The sequence below is a fragment of the Etheostoma cragini genome, chromosome 13, assembly GCF_013103735.1.
Source record: "Etheostoma cragini isolate CJK2018 chromosome 13, CSU_Ecrag_1.0, whole genome shotgun sequence".
In the NCBI taxonomy this organism is placed as follows: Eukaryota; Metazoa; Chordata; class Actinopteri; order Perciformes; family Percidae; genus Etheostoma; species Etheostoma cragini.
In genome coordinates this window covers 10,292,041-10,311,684 of record NC_048419.1, presented here as the reverse complement: position 1 = coordinate 10,311,684, position 19,644 = coordinate 10,292,041, and the positions used below count along the sequence as shown (strand labels likewise).

Sequence of the window (19,644 nt, the reverse complement as noted above, 5' to 3'; positions counted from 1 at the left end):
CTCTGCTCTCTCATGTGTTTGTCTTTTATTGAGCCTTTTTACAATTTGAGCGGTACCTCGATCCATTAGTGTCACATTTTACAAATGAAGTTGGAACTTCTTTGTCAAAAGGGCTTTTTCTAATTGTAGTTAACGAAGCCATGCAGTAGTGGCAAAATTACTATGGTCAGAACAATGGAGCACAGCAAATCAATATAGTTTTGTTGGTTACTATTTAGAGTATTATGTAAAAATGTATGAAAATCCAAGCTGCACTTTGCTGTCATCTGACAAAATACAGGCTATTATTATCCACATTTTTCATTGTGGGATAATATAGCGTGGTTTCAACTATTTTCCTGATTGACAACTTGCTAAACTAACACAATAAGGCATGATTATATAGCTGTTAAGCCAGTTTTTAACTCTGCTATCAATCAAACATCTTTCTTAAAAAGAACATACACATATTGCATACAGGAAGACCTCTGATGTAGTAACTAGAAGCTGTAGTATTTAGGCTCTGATACAGGTGACTCTGAAAAACATCAATTATTTACAGCATATCCGTCATGAGTGACTGCACTCTTTTGATAGAACACTTTTGTCACAGTATCTGTTAACCTGTATGGATGGCCCGGCCATTATAATGTTATGGCGCCATCTTGTGGCTGCTTAGCTGCAGAGTTCCTGTAAGAACAGGTCACATCTCACTACTCACTTTGGATTATCATGTGTAATTTGATTAAAAAGTGTTGTGGCTTTACAAGTTTGTTCCCCTTTCCCGTCCGCTCATTACATTCCACATTCACATCTGACGTTATTGGGTAAATTCTCACAAGATGTCTGATGACTGCTGAATGTTCAGATGCTTTACTGACATCAAATCTGGTGCCACAAATCACAAAACAGTTTACATTGGGGCCGTATGTGAGCAGCTACAGTGCATCTTCAGTCTCCACCATCTCCATCACCTCAAAGTATAGCACATGGTCTGGGCTGCTTTACTTATCTATGCTTACTATACTACTATATAATAATGACACGTATTTTCAAACATGGAATAGCACATCTCTGATCCCTTGTATCATTCAGTGCAATGTGGTTTTGACATTAGTCTGTATAATTTATGTGATTGATTGATGTAAATTAAGTACAGTGTTACTACTACAGGTTCTACAGCCCGAGGATGAACATGTGGGATGTTTCCTAACATTATGCAAAACATTTGACTAAATGACACATTCCACGGTAATTGTAGCTATTTAGGCTTTTTTTTGTTAAAGATTACTTTTTGGGGCTTTTCTCTTTATTGAAAGTGGGTAGACATGGATGGGGGATGACACGCAGCAAAGGGCAGCAGGTCGGATTTTAACCCTGGCCGCTGCAGGACTCAGCCAACATGGGACAAAAGCTCTTACTGGGTGAGCAACAGGCTGCGCCGCTTATTAGCCTTTTTATCGTTCAGTGTCACAATAAGCTCTCAGGAACAGAATATTAGCCTACTGACCTGCATTTGCTATCCTTTTGTGAGTTCTCAGCATTATTATTATTTTTATTATTATTATTATTACTATTGTTATATGCTTACTTTCCAACCCATTAAGATATAGGCTATATGCCCACAGTACATTCCTGATTCCTCAAGGTCTGGAGACTGGCTAGGCCACGCCAGAACCTTGATATGCTTCTTCCAGAGCCACTCCTTGGTTCTCCTGGCTGTGTGCTTTGGGTCATTGTCATGTTGGAAGACCCAGCCTCGACCCATCTTCAAGGCTCTAACTGAGGGAAGGAAGTTGTTTCCCAAAATCTCGCAATACATGGCCCCGGTCATCCTCTCCTTAATACAGTGCAGTCGCCCTGTCCCATGTGCAGAAAACACCCCCAAAGCATGATGCTACCATCACCATGCTTCACAGTAGGGATGGTGTTCTTGGGATGGTACTCATCATTGTTCTTCCTCCAACACGGTTAGTGGAATTATGACCAAAAAGTTCTATTTTGGTCTCATCTGACCGCATGACTTTCTCCCATGACTCCTCTGGATAATCCAAATGGTCATTGGAGAACATTGGAGACGGTCCTTGACATGTGCTGGTTTAAGCAGGAGAACCTGCCGTGACATGCATGATTTCAAACCATGACGTCTTAGTGCATTACCAACATTAACCTTGGAAACGGTGGTTCCAGCTCTTTTCAGGTCATTGACCAGCTCCTCCCGTGTAGTTCTGGGCTGATTTATCACCTTTTTTAGGATTACTGAGACCCCACGAGGTGAAATCTTGCATGGAGCCCCATTCCGAGGGAGATTGACAGTCATGTTTAGCTTCTTCCATTTTCTAATGATTACTCTAACAGTGGACCTTTTTTCACCAAGCTGCTTGGCAACTTCCCCGTAGCCCTTTCCAGCCTTGTGGAGGTGTACAATTTTGTCTCTAGTGTCTTTGGACAGCCCTTTATACTTGGCCATGTTAGTAGTTGGATTCTAACTGATTGTATGGGGTGGACAGGTGTATTTTTTTAGATTATGTCTGTCACAGTGGACATGCACCAACGATGACTGAATTTCAGACCCTTCCATGATTTCTAAGTGGGAGAACTTGCAAAATAGCAGAGTGTTCAAATACTTATTTTCTTCACTGTACAATATCTGCCTCTGCTGATTCTATTTTGACCAAAATCTGTTTCTCATTAGACCCCAAACTTTATAAAAGTGAAAGAATTGCTAGAGTACCCATTTAAAATCATTTAAATTGACTGAATAAATGTTTAGATTTTCAAATTATGTTTATAATAAATGATAGATGAAATAAATGTTTTTGTGTGATGTCAACCGGCGACAGGTCCCAACAATGATACTCAATCCAAGTCACACACTCCTCTGAGGGAAGCTTTCTCTATTGTAGCACTTCCCCCATTTCATCTCTTCTCATGACCGTGCCAGCAGGAAATGCTGCTTTAGCTGTTCAAACATTTTCAGATGATATGCGAACAAACCTGTTGAGAATGACAGAGGCCGTGACGTATGAAAGATAGCTTTATTGCACAAGGTGTTAGAATGATCTTTTTAGTTTTTGCTTTCTTTTCATAGAAAATGTACTTTTGAACACAAGCAATTGCTAACAAGCAACTCAAACAAATGTTTGGGATACCCTCGACATTTTTTTGTTTGTTTTGTTTTTCATACATTTTTTCCTTCAATTTTTCCCTTTTAGCAAGCATGCAATGACTTTGAGGATGAACAAAATACAAAATAATAAAAAAGTAAATAGGACAAATGACAACATCAAAAGACCTTTAAAAAAAAAAAGAATAAAAATTCAACAAATTAGTATCAAAAACATTAAGGGAAAGAAAAATGTTTTTTGCCCATTTCAGAAGTAAAATATTTTATTTTTGATACTATTTCAATTTTGAAATTGGGGCATTCAACCCTGATGTGTCCCCTGATTTATTCTGACGAAAATAGCTCTTCATACAAAACTGTGTTTTATGTACAAGACTTAATTTATAAACAACACTGAAAAGGTAGAGATGATGGGTCTAGTATGTGTAGGGCGGTGAATTTTGCTTTAATTTATCTGAACGGGGCAAAAGGACAGGAGCCAGAATGCTTCAGGCTTGCAGGCCGACTCCAGTCCAGTCCAATATACACACGCAACATTAGTTTGTGTGACCAAAAGAGCTACAAGTCCCTGATTTCCATTGGCTGAATTGGTTTAAGCCACAGGCCACATATACAAACAGTACTAAGGTACTGTTTGGCCTCCGGAGCCAACATTTTGACAAAACCCCAAACAAATTTAAATGAATATTATGAATCAAAATCAACAAACCAACAGATAACCCCCTCCCCTAAACAAACAAACAAAGCAAATGGATGAATTAAAACATAAACCACAAAACGCTATTATGGAGATGCTTCAAAAAGACATTCTAATAGTTTGTTGTGTGAATGTACATCAGCGTAAAATGGAGGGGCATGGAGTTAAAGAAAGCAGGACATATACAGTACTTCAGACAGGGCAACAACAAAGATATCAATTGAGTGAACATTATATCATTTTCAAAACTGAACTCCCTGACATATAACATTGCTCAACATTATATTATTTTACTTCATTCACATCATGACTGGGATTCTTTCAGCTAGTTTAACCGTTTCTTTGAAGAGCGAAAATCGCCAAGGCAGGCTGGGAAGTTAGTGGGATGTGTTACTGCAGCCTCAATTCTGAGTGATAACTCAAGTCTGTAATCACTTTGCACCGACCCTCCTCCCGACATAAAACATATTTGTGGAACCTCTGATACTGACGTCATCGTATTTACCAATCACTCATGCTCTCGGCGAGCTCAATAGAATCAAAGAGCCTGTATTCTCTTTAGCAGACTTACATAATATTACAGGCTTTCTGCCTTAATTGTTTCCAAACACACACAGCAAACCAGGTGGGCTACTATCTGTTCACCCAGCCAGCCTGCCTTTTACTGGAGCTAAAACTCAGTAGCCCATCTTGCCTTTCCCATCTCAACATGCGGCTAGAAAAGGGCCACTCTCTGTCCGTACAGGAGCGAAACCCTCTTCTCTTAGTCAGTCTACATACAGTAACATACAGAACATCCCGTATATATACCAAACCTTTTTTTCCTTTTAGTCCACGCTTTTTAAATTTCTCTTTTTTAACTTTCATGATTGAGCGATTGTCTCGTTCTTAAATTTGACATTAACATTAAATTGCTGTATATACTACTACAATATTGTAGTACATACAATTTATATTTTGTCATAATTTCAGTTAAATGTCAATAATATACCTACATAGAAATATATATGTAAATTCTTTATAATACCAAATATTCTCTATTTTTGTAATGTGAGAACGTATAGCTGGTTCATTTGGGTTGTGTGTGTGATTTGATTTAAAAGTTAGACACTGTTCAGCTGAAGAGATGTGTGGAGAATATTAACGTTATAGAAATTGTATCCTTCTTGGACGTGAACCTGAATCATTTCTTTTGGAATCACCATTAAGAGAAAATCTGCCAATAGCAATTTGGGACTATAAGAGACACAGAGGGTGAAAGATACAGGAAGAATAGGGAACTTAATTGAAGTCCTGCAAATTGACAAGAATACTCAAACTATGGAGGACAGTATGTGTGTGCATATGAGAGACAGGATGGCCACACAGCTTCATACTGGCTGTCGTCGTCTTCATCATCATCATAAACAGAGCTTTCAGCTCCTCAATTACAGTCAATATTTCCAAATGACCACAAAATTGCTTTTTTTGCTGTGCTACTCCCGCGAGAAGTGAATGGAGCTGAGCACCAGCCGGCTGGAACTGTTAGTTGGAGTTAGTAATTCTTTTATAGAGTCCCAGGTGAACATGAAAAGTATAGGATAGCTGGGTCTCTGTCTTGGAGAACATCTACCCCGAGGAAAATTAGACAGAATGCCGGGCATTTGACCATTAGTTGGGTTTAAAGAAAGATGGTTGCATGCCCTTTCTGACCCAGCCTGAAGAGCACCAGATTGGGGCTGGCTGAGGAGTGGGACAGCAATGCAAGTCTGTGCAAGAGAAGGGACTACACCAGTGTGTATGACTTGGAGTAGGCCCCCACACTCTGTTTCTGCAGTCTCCCCAGTGCAGAGGAGCTGCTCTCTAGCAGCGAGTCTCTGGAGCCCCCCACCTTGTTACTGTTGGTGGGGTTGCTGCTCGTGCTGGAAGTGGAAGCTGTTGCAGCCGTGTTGGAGCTGGGCATGGTCAGAGTCCTCTGGGGCAAGGTGGCAGTGCCCGAGCTCGCACCCAAGCTGCTCAGCCCAGAATGGCCCAGCGTCAGGACCTGCTGCTTGGCAGGGTCTAGAGTCTTGTGACGGCCCTGGGTGTGATACGCCCGCTGCGTCAGGCTGCGGATCGAGGCTTCCCGCGGTGGCACTGCCGGGCACGGGTCATGCAGCTCCCCTTGTTTGCGAAAGAACGGGTCTGTCTTCATGTAGAGAGGAAGGTTGCAGAATTCACCTGAGAGGAGAGAGAGAAGAGTTTAAAGCGACAATGCTTTATTTCCTATATTAATACATGCTTATGTGCCTGTGTTGTAACACGTGCCTTGGGGGTTTTGAATCTATCCTCCCATGTGTGCAGCAAGAAACTGAGCCTTGGAGACATACAACACATCAACCAAGAAACATGACTCCCTTGTGTAGCTTTAGCCCTCCCAGCCAACTGTCTGGAGGTAATTATTTAGCAGTATAAAATAGTTTGATTCAAATTGAATCATTTCACAGTGACAGTGTCATTTCCTGGCCTTAAGAGGGATTTTTATCTGCAGAGAAATGGTGCAATGAACACTTTCTCACACAGTCCAGTTCATCCCCACTATGTGTTTGTAGTGTATTTAGTTTGGTAATATCTCTATTCTAGGCCTTTTGTCTCTGTGCTTTATTTAAATTCCTACTTTAGGGGTAGGAATCTCACTTTACTATCAGTCCTGTATGTCAGGGTACCGCTGGGTCACAAAAAAAAGAAAAAACTGATTGTCAATATTTAGCCCTACAGGTGAATAGAGTACAAAATGCCTTGTCAAAAACGCTAAATAAAGAAAAAGCAGAAATGCATCTTTTTGTACTTACTTTTGTTAGCGCGGTGGGGAATGGGCACAGCCACGTTTTTACCACGGTCGTAGTCCTGCGGTTTGGGCGGCGAGGCAGTGAAGCGGCAGATGCCAGGTTCAGATGGCGTGCTGAGGGAGGTCATGCTGTCTGCCGGGTCATTGGTACCTGTGGTCATTTGGTCGGATGAGCTATCGGAGATGAAACACTCTGTAATGGTGAACTTGGCGTGCTGCAGGTGCTCCTCCAGCTTGGCGTGCTCGTAGGCCCTCGCCAGCTCTTCATAGGTGGACGAGGCGCTCTCTGTCGACACCATGCTGTTGCGACCCTTATCTGAAAAACATACATTGTGTATTAAATATAATTGTGGCAACAATTTCCTAAGCCGGTTTGATTGATTTAAATAATAATTCTATCGTGTTTTTACTCAGAAAAAGGATGTACAGAGAGACCTTTGGACTCTTTTTTGTATATTTGTATCCAGATGCAAAGAGATTACTGTTACAAAGTAATGTTGTTATCTGTTGTCCCCTTTTTAATTGTGAAAGTGTTCCGGAAGGGGTGGACCATATGGAGAAAAATCAGATATAGCGATATTCTTGTCCTAACACCTCAATGTCGATATTGTGACAATATTATAGGGTTGACAATTGGTGCTTTAACAAAATCGCTTCACAATGAGATTTAAGATAATCTTCAGTAACGTAGATATGATAACTAAAGGTAAAAATAATAGAAGAGCCTGGTAACACAGAAAATTACTCACTTTAATGTAATGCAGCCTTTAAAACCAGGAAACGATAACATACCTTTACAATATAACGATTTCCAAAATCTTTCTAGTCTCATAACGATATGAATATAATAGATACATTGCCGATCACTAGTTACAGGTAGCATTTATAATAGTGTTAGTAGTCGGAGGCTTAACTAGGACATAATAATACTGAAGTCAATAGATTTGGGAAGGCAGAGTTAAGTAGGTTAGTTAAGTTAAGTAAGGTTAAAGATATAATCTATTTTCTCCAGTCTTACATTTGGTGAGAATACATGTCAATGGTGTATATAGTTTTCATATGCTGCCGGTTTGGGCTTGAATTTGACGGAGTAAAAGACTATTATTTTCCTAAAACAACTGCTCTTGGTGTTACATTTTTTTGGGAAATAACATTAAAGCAATAGTAAGAGTAGTATTAGCTGGGATTGACCCACCTGTGTCTTGCGAGAGGCTGGCGCTGTAGCTGTCACTTTCTGTGGCGGTGATGCCGTGAGAGCCCATCGTCCGCCAGTCGGAGGTCAGAGTTCGCGCCGAGGCCGTCGACTGGCTCTGACTCGGTCGGCTCAGTGTCCACTGGCTGGAATATCTGTTCCTGGAGCTGTGGGCTGATTTTATACTCTTCCTGGACACGGGGTCTGAGAGAGGTCACAGTGATCAGAGAACTTGGTAGTACAAAGACTGTGTATTGATTGTGAAGAATATACTGTCTTTACTGTCTGAAGTGGATAAGGGGCAACTCAATACGAGATCAAAGCTTTCACTTGCATTATTCATGTTCTGCCACTTTAGGAGCTGTGGAATGTATCGTAAAAAAACTTCATTTGAAAATAAAAACAAACTCACTGGTGCCTGGGCGGATGTCTGACATGTCAATCAAAGGCCCTGAGTTCTGGATAAGGGCTTGGTGGTGCAGAGACACGCCTGTACAGAAGTTCTGTGGATTCACTGATTGGCTAAACTCAGTGTCTGTTACTGGCACTGCAGCCTTGTCCTCCCCTGTTGCAGTGAGACAAAAAAAAAGTTGATTATCAAATATAAGCTACTAGAAAATTAGAGTGATATGATAGTTTGCGTATTGAGCGCAGCCACATGCCTATCTGTTTGATGCCTTCCTTGTCCTCGATGAGTAGCTGAACACGTGGGATGTCAATGTGGAGCCTTGGTCCTTGAGGAGGGCCCTTTACTGGAGTGTCTATACTGCGATTGTTCTTGCTGCACACATCCATATATACACATATAGTCATTCTCTTATAAGGTTTTCCAAACATATCTGAAATATTACTTCCACTACACAGTAGGCATAATTAACGCCCATAAAAGCTGGCTCTTACCTGATAAGCATCTCTGCCAGGCTCTTAGCATCTATAAGCAGACAACATCGTAATTAGATTACAATTGGCTGTGAGGATAATCGTTTCAACTAGTCAGTCTATGTAATAATAATCCATTACACACTATGACTGCCTTCTTTCTCTCTCACCTCTAAGTCTTTTAAGCCTCTTCTCCTTGCGTTTCTTGCGGATAATGAAGAGCAAAGCAACACCAAGAGTGACCAGGATGACGGGGGAGCCAATGGAGAACAGCTTCTTCACGTCATCCCCTTCTCCACGAGCCGATTTAATGGGAGGGATTGTACCTGCAGAGAGAAGGAGGAAAATATTGAACGCAGGAAATTCAGTGCGAGAGGCACTCAGAAAACATGTAGGATACACTTACTGCCATCATAGTCGGTGGTGGCGAACTGGGAGCTCTGGTTGCCACACCCAGCACTGTTGCATGCCTTCATTTTGAGCTCGTACCAGGTGGCTTCACGCAGCTCACTGAGGAAGAGCTGAGTGGTGGAGTTGGCTTTGAGACTCTGCCACGCCCAGGTACCCTTGGGCCTAAAGTCCAGCATCATGTCAGTGATGGGGCAGCCCCCGCTGGTCCAGCCCTGCAGGTTGAGCCCGGCATGAGTGGAGTTGATGTGGGTGAGCAGCGGCTGATCCTTATTGAACACTGGTTCTGTAGAGAAGAGTGGCAAAACCCAGTACAACAGGAGGTCAGAAAGAGCAATATAATATGTCAGTTTGTATATATTTGTGATCTTTTTATCTGGGAAAGACACTATCACTATAGGTAATATTTGCATGAGGATTTAATTCATTAAATTGTCCCTACACACAAAGTCTTAGTGAAGATTTTCAGTATTATGCAACATAAGAATTCTTTTTTTTTTTAAAGTCATTGGTCCAGCTTGTGTCATTATTAATCCTGCATATTACCATGTAGAGGCTTATCTTATTTTATATCCCAGCAACACTCTGGAGTCATTGCGTCTTCCTGTTTAATGTTTATTTATTTATTGTTTGGAGAAATGTTTGAATTGAAGTAGTACAGCAAACAAATTACAGCAAACAAATTTCCTCCCCATTTCTTTTGTAGTCATTTTGCCTTAAAACAAACAAATTTAAATAAGATGGAACAGCAAGAGCAAAAAACAAAAAGCAAAAGCAACTTTTCAGGCCCCAGAGTTCTAGTCCGTTTCCTGCTTCACTCACGTGTACTGTACAACAGTACAGCTCACCTCTCCCATGTGTCTTAGCCTCAATGATCTCACTGATGCGCCCTGAGCCCACGCTGTTCTTGGCAGCCAGCTTGACCTTGTACCAGGTTCCACAGCGCAGATTGTCCAGCCTGAAGGAACGTTCACTGGAGCTGATAAACACATCCCTCCATTCCTCTGTGTTATCCACAGAATACTGCAGCACAAATCCTGCAGAATCACACAACACAAGTCATTTAGAACAACAGCTGTAAATCCCAAAAAATCCTAGACTTGCTGCTGCTGCTACTACATCTGTTGGACACCAGGGGGCAACAGTCAGCTAGAATCAGCTCTACTTTGGCTACTTCCACAGACACAATGTTTACACTGTTATTTAGTACACCTGTCAGTAAGAGGGGGAAGCACATTAAAAAGGATCAGTCACAAAATCATAGTTTGAAGAGATTTTCTATGAGACAGCTGCATGGTGGGCAGGTCTCTGTTATCCAAAGTCTTACCTCTGATGGAGCTTCCCCCATTGTCCCCAGGGATCCAAGCCAGGGTGATAGAAGAGGTTGAGGTAGTGGAGACTGTCAGACGAGGCTGATCGGGAGGAACTGGATGTACACACAGAGACAGTGACTCATCACAACATAACAAAGCAAACACACCCTCCACCTGCCAATTCCACTCAAATAGATCTTCTGTTTCTTCTCACCTTGCACCACCAGATTGACTATGATGGTGTCAAAGCCCAGGGTGTTAGTGGCCGTGCAGGTGTAGTACCCAGAATCCTCTGCTTTGACTGAACGCAGCACCAGCGTGCCGTTGGATAAGATCTGCCGTTGACTATCAGCTGTCACCGGACTGGCCGAGTCCTCACTAGAAAACGTACAGACCAGTTACAGATGTTAATCTCATCCCATAACTAATTTTTCTTTTTTCTCTCACATGCGGCAGGACTGGTCTGAGTGAGTCGTGGCGCTGGCATATATAAGTGGTATAAGATTAGCTCGGACCTGTCTTTGGTCCATTTAATTGTGGGGGCAGGTTCTCCCACTGAGCTGCAGGGCAGACGCACTTCCTTCATCCAGGGTGTGGTCACCGTGCCTCCAAAGGACAGGATCTTAGCCGGGACTGCACACACACAAAATATAAAGTGATTAAAATTGAATCATTGACGCATTCTCGAACACAAAGATGATAGATACACCACGGCAAAACAAAAACTTCTTAGGCATCTTTCTCACAAAGATGTCTTTCTTTGTACTTTCACATGTCTAACTTCCCTGTCTCTGTTATTTGTTAAATAAGTAGCCCAGTTTGCCTAAGGGGGGGGGAGAGGTCTTACTCACTGCTGCGAGTAAAAAGCTGTAGCGAAGTGTTTTAGTGTAGCCCCTCCTCTACCCTCTTAGTGTGTTTCTTTTCTCCATAGACCCTCCCCTCTATTGATTCCTGCCTGCTACATCTCTCCCCAAGGGTCATTTTACTGGATAGGCCCTGTTCATCACCACATAATTAACAACAGTGTTTCTTGCAACATAGCTACTACTTAATCAATACTACGGCTGTCAATCAATAACAGAGAGCGCAGACTGGGAGAAAAGGAGAGAGAGTGATGAAAGTGATCTGTGTACGGGTGATCACGTCGCCGTTTCATAGCCATCTTTTGAGCACTCTCCCCCATAACCTTTACAGGAATCTATCTTCCCTTCTACTCCACTACAGGATAACCCGGAGGACCCACCTTTCCCAGCAGGCTCCACTGTGACCTTTGAGCTGATGTTGCCTCGGCCGGCAGTTGTCACGGCTGCAGACCAGATGTGGTATTGTTTACCACGGGTAAGGTGCGTGATACGATAGAAGAGCATCTCTGGGTTGGCCTCGTACTCACTGGGGGCCTGGGAGAGAGGGCACGCAATGTCATGTTAGCTTAGCATGTTGTACTCAAAACTCTATGAGACTAAAGAAGAGTTGCAGGTTAAACATCTCAAATGGGTAATAAATAACAAACTTAAGTCTTAATTTTCTTGGAAAAAAAGAAGTGAACATTCTCCCAATTGGTCTTACTTCTAACATTTTACACTTTATAGATCAACATATCAGCACAGCTTGCTCTGACTGACATATCTAGTGTGTAGGACAGGTATTTCCCAGGGCAGGGCTTCTTTTTTAGGCCTGTATGTTATAGTGACCATTATTGTATTTCTATGAAGACTCTTTAATCTACGTAGAAATACAATAATGATGTTCCCAAATGTTTTTCTGTTTGCACTGTTTATTTTAGAATTAGTCTGTTTCACCTCAAACATTGTTTGACTCTGATGCGTATTCCTACTACACATGAATTTCCTTATTGCTTAATTGAATTTAAGCATCCAGATGTTTTTTCCTTGTCTGTACTTGCTAGTTTATTGAATAGAGATATATTGATATTGAAGGCCTGGCAGGAAACCTTAATTAAATTAAATAAAAGCAGGATTTGGACTGTCTTGACTGACCGATGATAAAAGGGAAATGTTATTTTGTTTCAATGAACTGCATTTTTTTATTTACCTTTACCACACAAGTTAAATGTTTTAAGTGATTGACCGACTTTTGCAGGGCACATTAAGGGTTGTGCTACACAGAAGAAATGAAATTGCATTTAAGGTTATGAGATTTGTAACACTGTTATAGAACTTCTACTGTACAAATAAGTATTATTAAGAAAAACTGTAAGATAAATAAGTGAAATAAAAAATACATTAAGATTAAATGCCTGGATGTTCTTTTCCCCTTGTTTTGCAACAAACAGAGCACATCACTCCAATTGTCCATACAAACTTTGTCACAAATTCAACTATTTCACCTCACATAGGCAGATTTAATAACTGGGTTAAGAAAACTTAAAATGATGTGTTCCTGTTTTTCCTATTAACAGATCTTTGAGAACATATTCACACAAACACCCGCAGACATGCAAAACGTACGCACAAAAACACTGTTGTCTCAAGTCCATCCTCACTATCTCTTTAATCTGTTCATCTCAGTGTTCATCTTCAGTTCCTTCACCATTTGCTTTCCCCTCTTTCCCCCTCCGTCTAGCTCAGTAAAGAGCAGAGGATGGAGGGACAGAGAGAGAGAGAGAGAGAGGGAGGGAGGGAGGGAGGATGTGTGTGTGTGTGTGTGTGTTTTCAAACATTCCTCCAGCATAGCGGCGGTGTTGTGGTGATCCAGGGAGTGATACAAGGAGATAATGAAAAGACGGACAAAAGCACTCTCATCTTGATGTGACTGATACCCTCCTCTGCTCCTCCTTTCATTCCCAGCCTGTCTCTCACTCTCTCCTTCATCACTCTATTTTTCTCTCATTTCCCCCCATGGTCTCTCCCTACCTCTAATGGTGTTTCTCTCTCTCTCTCTTAACCTCCTTTCCCCCACCCTAGCTTCCTGCCTCTCTCCTCCCTGCCTGTGCTCATTTACATGGCACTCATGCACAGAGAGGGAGGAGTATTTCTGAATAATAAGAAAGTGAGATTCTTATCCTGATATAAGATTTCACTGTGTACTGGTGTTTGTGTGCACATGATCTAACCACAACTGAAATTCCGCAAACCTGTGTATAAATAGAAAATGTTGAAATGTGTCTGTGTGTGTGTGTGTCTGATGCGGTAGTGTGCATGTGTGAGCTTGTTCTCTGCTTCATTTGCATATCTACGTCTCATCACGTTGCCAAGACAACCTCATCTGTTCATCTGGGAGGGCAGGAAATAAAGCGATGGTGCAAACACGGTTGAGACATACACACACACACACACACACACACACACACACACACACACACACACACACACACACACACACACACACACACACACAAACACCCTCTTTCCATTGGAAGATTTTTTATCAAGTTTACAAATTCCTTGCTTCTCAATCACCTAGAAACATTTTCTACTGGCCCCTCATGAGTCACACCTTCAGAGGAAGGACTTACCGGCTGCCCAGACCCCGGACTGGAGCAGTAGATGGTGTACTTGCGGATAACACCGTTGGGTTTGTGAGGAGGCAACCAGGACACAACCACACTACTCGAAGAGGAGGGAACTGCCTTGATGCCAGCCGGTGGACCAGGAACTATAGAAAACATAGGACCATTAGCAAAACGGGCATGCGTGTGCTTCCAGTGTGTGTTTTTGTGTGTGCGTGCACATGTCGGGTGTTGGATGACTATTAAAGTGAGCTGGCTTGTTTGCAGATTGCTAGTCTTATCCTGCACTAAGCCGCTCTGGGAAGGACTTGGAAGAACTCCCTTTGGGTGAACGGCAGTGACATATGTTCGTTCAGACATCGGTCAGCAGTTCTGACTCTGTGACACCCATCATTCTCTTAACTCTCAAACAGATAAGACACTAGTGTCTGATCCTCTGCTAGCCACTTAAGCTTGACACTGGAGACCCCTTAATACTATCATTGCAATCTAAAGACATAAGAAGGGTTTAAAATGGATGCACACTTCACACAAAAACACATCAAGAGTGTGGACATTGTGAAAGGTAAACAATAATGCTTTATCACCTTGGCCTTACAGTACGGGGTTCACAGTGTCAAGCCTATTCAATCCCCACCATAAATATGACTTGCACTTGACAGTGGGCCTCATCTGGAGCCTACAGAAGGTGGCTGCCGCAGTGTTAGGCACAGCTCTCTAAATCCCCCCCCCCCGATTTCTTTTATGTGAGGCCCCCTGATCCATTCAACCAGCCCATGCACTCGGACTCCTTGATTTGGCACATTACATGAGCAGGGGGGAAAAAAAGGGGGGGGGGGGTACTAAAAGAGGGACGGGATGAGGGGGGGTGAAAGAATGGTGAGAATGATAGGTGAATTTCCTGGGGGAGTGACGACGATGGTGGTGGTGTTGTTGGGGAGGGGCAGAAGAGGCAGTCATCATTATCATAAATGGACCTCCTTGTCAAAGTAGGAGTGGCAGTGTGAGGGGGGGGGGGGGGGGGGGGGGGGGGGGGGGGGGGGGGAGTTAAGTCCCATCTGGTGCCCAAAATCTGCCCAGGACTTCAGGCAGACACACAGACGGAGAGTCCTCTGCACAATCAGCATGGCTTGTGTCATGACAAGGAAGCGAGGCACAATGAGCATCCCCACCTACATGAACATATTATGCACTACTGTGCCAATCAGATGAGGATGTGTTATAGTAAAGGGCTAAATCACTCAAATCAAATTACCAAATGCACAGGACATGCAAGTCTAGCAGTCTAATTTAAATTGGCTGAGAATAACAAATTCTTTCCATTTCTTTTGAATGCCTTATTTGTTTTGTCAGCTAAGAACAGGTTGTGTGATCACCTTACTATCTTTCCATCTTCCGTCCCCAGGCCCTTCCTCCCCCTCCTTTATAAAGAGACATGGATCTGGCTGTAATCCCGCCTCCAATGGTGTAAGCAGAAAATTAATTCTCTCTAATCCAAGAGGAGTTAATCCCTATGCCTGTGGCAAGAGGGCTGGTGGAAAGGATGCGGGCCCAGGCTGATGGCTGACTCCTGGATGTCGACTGCTTTGTGGGAGCAACCCTCGTCACCCTCCAGTGTCTTCCAACAGCCCTCCCCTTAGTCCTGACCCAAAGCCTCTTAATTCTCATTAGCACTGCTAATGGAGCTTTCCAGAATAAATGAGCTTTTGTCTTGGGTTTGAGATACAGCCCAGCACTCTTATTTTATATATCCCCCTCCTATCCCCCTACCCCCTTTACCATCAACCCATACACTGTGCAAGTACAGTTCATGCTTTCCTCTATTAGGATTTTTCTGTACTAAAATATATTGACAAATGAGTTATATAATGTTGACATATTATTCTTTAGAATTTCTGCCTGCATGTGTACTCACGGTCCTCGCGGGTTTGGATATACAGGACATTACTGCGGACCCCGTCTCCAGCTTGTGTGTAGGCCAGCACCTGAACACTGTAGTTGGTGAACTTCTCCAGCCCTCGCAGCTCCACCTGTTCCCGTGTGGTGGTGATATTCTGCATCTCTCCCCATTCTGAGGAAAATAGGACGGAAAACTGTTTTAAAGAGTACTGTAGGTTATCTACATTAATATGCTATGTCACGTTCCTTGGTCTAACTGCCACCGGCTTCAGTGGCTTTCCTGTAGTAGCTGGCAGTTTGGGAGGGGTAATTTCATAAAGGGCTCACAACTGGGTAGGACTCAGTCTAGGCCTCGATCTAAGCCTCAACCAAGGCCTACCCAGTTGTCAGCCCATTAACCAATTAACCCTCCCAAACTGAAAGCCATTGAAGCCAATGACAGGTAGAAAAGGGAGGGAACCTAACAACCACTAAATTGCTTTGCTAAATATGTTTTGGAGGAAATGTGATAACTGCCTGGACTGCAAGGCAGCAGTTGTAAAGAGGATGTTAAGGTGGAAGGTTGGTTTTACCAAGCACAAAACTTCAAAGCAGAGAACACGATTTTTGTTTTGCGTACCACGCTAGATTGAGGATAGGGCCACTTTTTCTGTAAAATGTAATTAACATAGGCAGTTACAGCTGGCTGGAATGGCGAGGATGTCACAGGCAATGACAGTAAGCTTCGGGGAGTTGAGTTGAGCTGAGCTCTCCACCTACATTAAAAGCCGTTTTAAATTAAGAATGTTGCGCTGATTTGACCAAGCCCAACCAAAACCCGAACGTCATTTCTAAATATCTGCCCGAAACCGGACGGTCAAGTACCGTTGGGCTCGGGTCGGGTATCCATCCTCTATCCCACACACATTTTAAAAGTTACTAAAGTACTTTGTTAAGGTTGAGAAAAGATTTTGGTTTTGGTTTATTATTTAAAAAGCCAACGTGTTCAGTCTTGCTCTACAGTCTTGAGTTCTTTATCAGCCCTCGTTTCCGCTTTCTTTAGTCGATTAACAATTTTTAGGCTATTTCATGCTGAATGACTTATTTCCAAGAAACGTGTGAGCAAATCTGTGGTTAAAACAAGATTTCAAGTGGTGTTTTTGCATGATTCTTTGTGGGGAAACTCAGTTTTAAAGATCTTAACAGTCTTAGTTAACAATTTTTTTTCTAGAATTTCTTTAGTCCAGGACAACCCTACCACACAAACCATAACATTTTCATTTGAGCTTTTGTTGCCATTATATAGACGTCATTTCCAACAAAACATATTCATGAATGCAAATTAGTTGAATTTAACCATAATATTTTAGGACTCAGGGTGGAACAGACATAGGAGCACAAACACACTCACTACTTTAACTGTAATCTCTTCCCATCAATGCTAATGGTGTAAAAAAATCTAAGACACAAAAGTAAATGGAGTGTTTTTAAATAGCTCTTTTCTAGTCTTAACGATTTAAGCACTTTCACATAGTACAGGAACTATGCCGTACAAAGTGCCACCTGCTCATCAGATAAACACTCACACACATTCACACTCCGATGCACAGCAGCGGGGGCAACTCTGGGTTCAGTGTGTTGCCCAAGGACACTTTGACATGGGACTGCAGGGCCAGGGATCGAACATCCAACCTTCCGATTGGCAGGCAACCACTTTACCACTGAGCAACAGCCGCCCAAGTAAAACACAGACAAATTCAAAGAGACACAGGAACAGGAAGTGCTTTATGAGAAAGGTGCGGACACACATTAACACATTACGACTCACAACACTGACAGGTAGGAGGTAGGTGGGTGGCACGGACAGACGGTGGGTTTGGTGATGTTTAGAATGAGATAGGTGATAATTACTCTGCATTGGCCATTGGGCCTGGCCCCCACAGCACCCACCTCCGTCGGGGAAGAGGGACCAAAACACAACCCGGTAGCCTTTCAGCACACCGTGCAGCGTCAGCCGTGGAGGCTCTGACCACGTGATCACCGCTTCGTCTGACGTCACAGAGATGGCTCGCACGTTCTGCGGCGGCTCACTGGGCACTGGAAAGAGCAGGGGGCAAGTGTTAGTGCTGCATGTTTCAAACAGATGCGCTTTAAGGTTCTTTTAATGATTTCTACTAGTCAAAAATCCTTGGTTATGGCTGTCATTAAGAAGGCCTGACTGATCAATGGTGACTGAATCACAAATAATTAATGACTACTCAACACCAACAACCCACAGGCAATCTCCGCTGAAAGAAATCAGTCAAAAAAAGCTCAAATTAGAGCTCAAAGCTCCGTGTTCAGTGCTAGGTTTTAGAGCACGGCGAGAGAAAGAAAGGAGGTGTAGAGGGGGTTTGGTGGAAGTGAGGAAAAGCACTGAGGGAGAGACATGGGAATTGTAGAACAGCTACAAGGGGTTAAAATGCAGATGAGCAGGGCAGGTCTGCAGGATAAAATTTGAAGGAAGACAATGTTTGTCTTTAAGGTAATTGGGGCTGTAGGAGCAGCTTCATAGTACCTACAGTATCTGGACAATTACCATCACTATTACTGTTAACATGATCAGGGTGTCTGTCATTACTGTCTATATATTTCTGTCAAAAATTCAGAAGATCAGCAGTGTCAGAAAAATATATGAAATAAAAAGATAAAATAGAGGGAGCAAGAGGAGAAAGAGAGGGGAACTAATGGGAGGAAGAGGGTGATAAAGGAAAGGAGAGGCAGAGTGGGCAGACATTTAGAGAGTAATGGGATTCCTTGTTCCTCTCTCGCTCTCTACCAGCCTAATGAGGGTGCTAATTAAAGTCGAAAAAAGAATGGGGGATGTGCCGCAAATTCATTTCTACCATTTCATTTGAGTATGCCCGAGTTCATGTGTGTCTATATATGTTAGCTAGGTTTCATGTGTCTGCCTGTTACTGCATTTGACAACATTTTGTATTTATTTTTGACAAATCAAAGAGATATGTTTTATGGATCTCTGGATTTCTCTCCCTTATGTCGTCCCACACTCTCTCTTACACACAGTCTAACAGCCTACACTCCCTTTTCCTTAATCTTGCCATGCACGCTTTCATCCATCCCTCTCTACTGGCTCTCCTACCATCTTCCAACGTGGTGGCGTTGATCTCAGTACTGGATGGACCCGTCCCGGCTCTGTTGAAGGCCTGGACCACTACCCCGTACTGGGCATACTTCTTTAGGTTGTCCAAGGTGTACACTTCGCTGTCCCCTGTAGCTTTCATCTCTACTATGCTGTACTGGCCGTTGCTGCCTGGACCATTCTCTCTGTAACCGATCTGGTACCCTCGGATCACCCCGTTCTGCAGCTCCTTCCTAGGAGCCTGAAAGAAATGTGGTGATACCATTTAATATTAAAGACAAGCATGTCAAACTTAAACCTTGTTCAGCTGCATCAAAATTACTGGTAAGCTATTTTGGAAACTGGCAGTAATATGTACAGTAATTATTTTTTATTAAGATGTATCCACTTTTTCGGTTTCTTTGGTGATATTAAGCGGGCTCACAGTGTGCTTTTTGTCAGTTTGGATGATTTGAGCTCTGTTTGTAATACTGTAACTGATACTTTCACCAATGTCTAGTCGTTAGCTTGGAGTTCTTTGGCCTTGCTTGTCATTTTTTGACAAACTAAGCAGTTTGTGTATGTGGTTGTCACTTGTAAGGCACTATGAACAGCAAAAGCTTAAATATTTGCTTGTCCAACCCTTAAATCTTGCTTAAGAATACAATAATTATTAAGCTTGTCAAAATACACTCAACGGCCACTTTATTAGGTACACCTGTCCAACTGCTCGTTAACACTTAATTTCTAAGCAGTCAATCACATGGCGGCAACT

The 19,644-nt window shown here is 42.7% G+C and overlaps 1 protein-coding gene across 3 annotated transcripts in view; it reads right to left on the bottom strand.

Annotated features, from left to right (window-relative positions):
• Positions 1-2,998: 2,998 nt before the first annotated feature.
• The window catches only part of LOC117955504 (Down syndrome cell adhesion molecule-like protein 1 homolog), a 53,964-nt gene continuing 37,318 nt past the window's right edge, over positions 2,999-19,644 (bottom strand). For 2 of the 3 annotated variants that reach the window (XM_034890042.1, XM_034890044.1), the window contains exons 17-33: positions 18,891-19,131; positions 17,660-17,845; positions 15,786-15,941; positions 13,877-14,016; positions 11,645-11,798; positions 10,917-11,034; positions 10,616-10,779; positions 10,416-10,514; positions 9,937-10,125; positions 9,087-9,374; positions 8,851-9,006; positions 8,702-8,732; positions 8,464-8,582; positions 8,214-8,366; positions 7,805-8,005; positions 6,614-6,925; positions 2,999-6,002 (exon numbers count right to left, since the gene is read on the bottom strand). In XM_034890042.1, coding sequence (XP_034745933.1) covers positions 5,569-6,002; positions 6,614-6,925; positions 7,805-8,005; positions 8,214-8,366; positions 8,464-8,582; positions 8,702-8,732; positions 8,851-9,006; positions 9,087-9,374; positions 9,937-10,125; positions 10,416-10,514; positions 10,616-10,779; positions 10,917-11,034; positions 11,645-11,798; positions 13,877-14,016; positions 15,786-15,941; positions 17,660-17,845; positions 18,891-19,131 — 3,141 coding nt within the window. In that variant the 3' untranslated portion in view covers positions 2,999-5,568. The remainder of the gene's footprint in view (positions 6,003-6,613; positions 6,926-7,804; positions 8,006-8,213; positions 8,367-8,463; positions 8,583-8,701; positions 8,733-8,850; positions 9,007-9,086; positions 9,375-9,936; positions 10,126-10,415; positions 10,515-10,615; positions 10,780-10,916; positions 11,035-11,644; positions 11,799-13,876; positions 14,017-15,785; positions 15,942-17,659; positions 17,846-18,890; positions 19,132-19,644) is intronic. The other variant, XM_034890043.1, reaches the window with a different exon arrangement.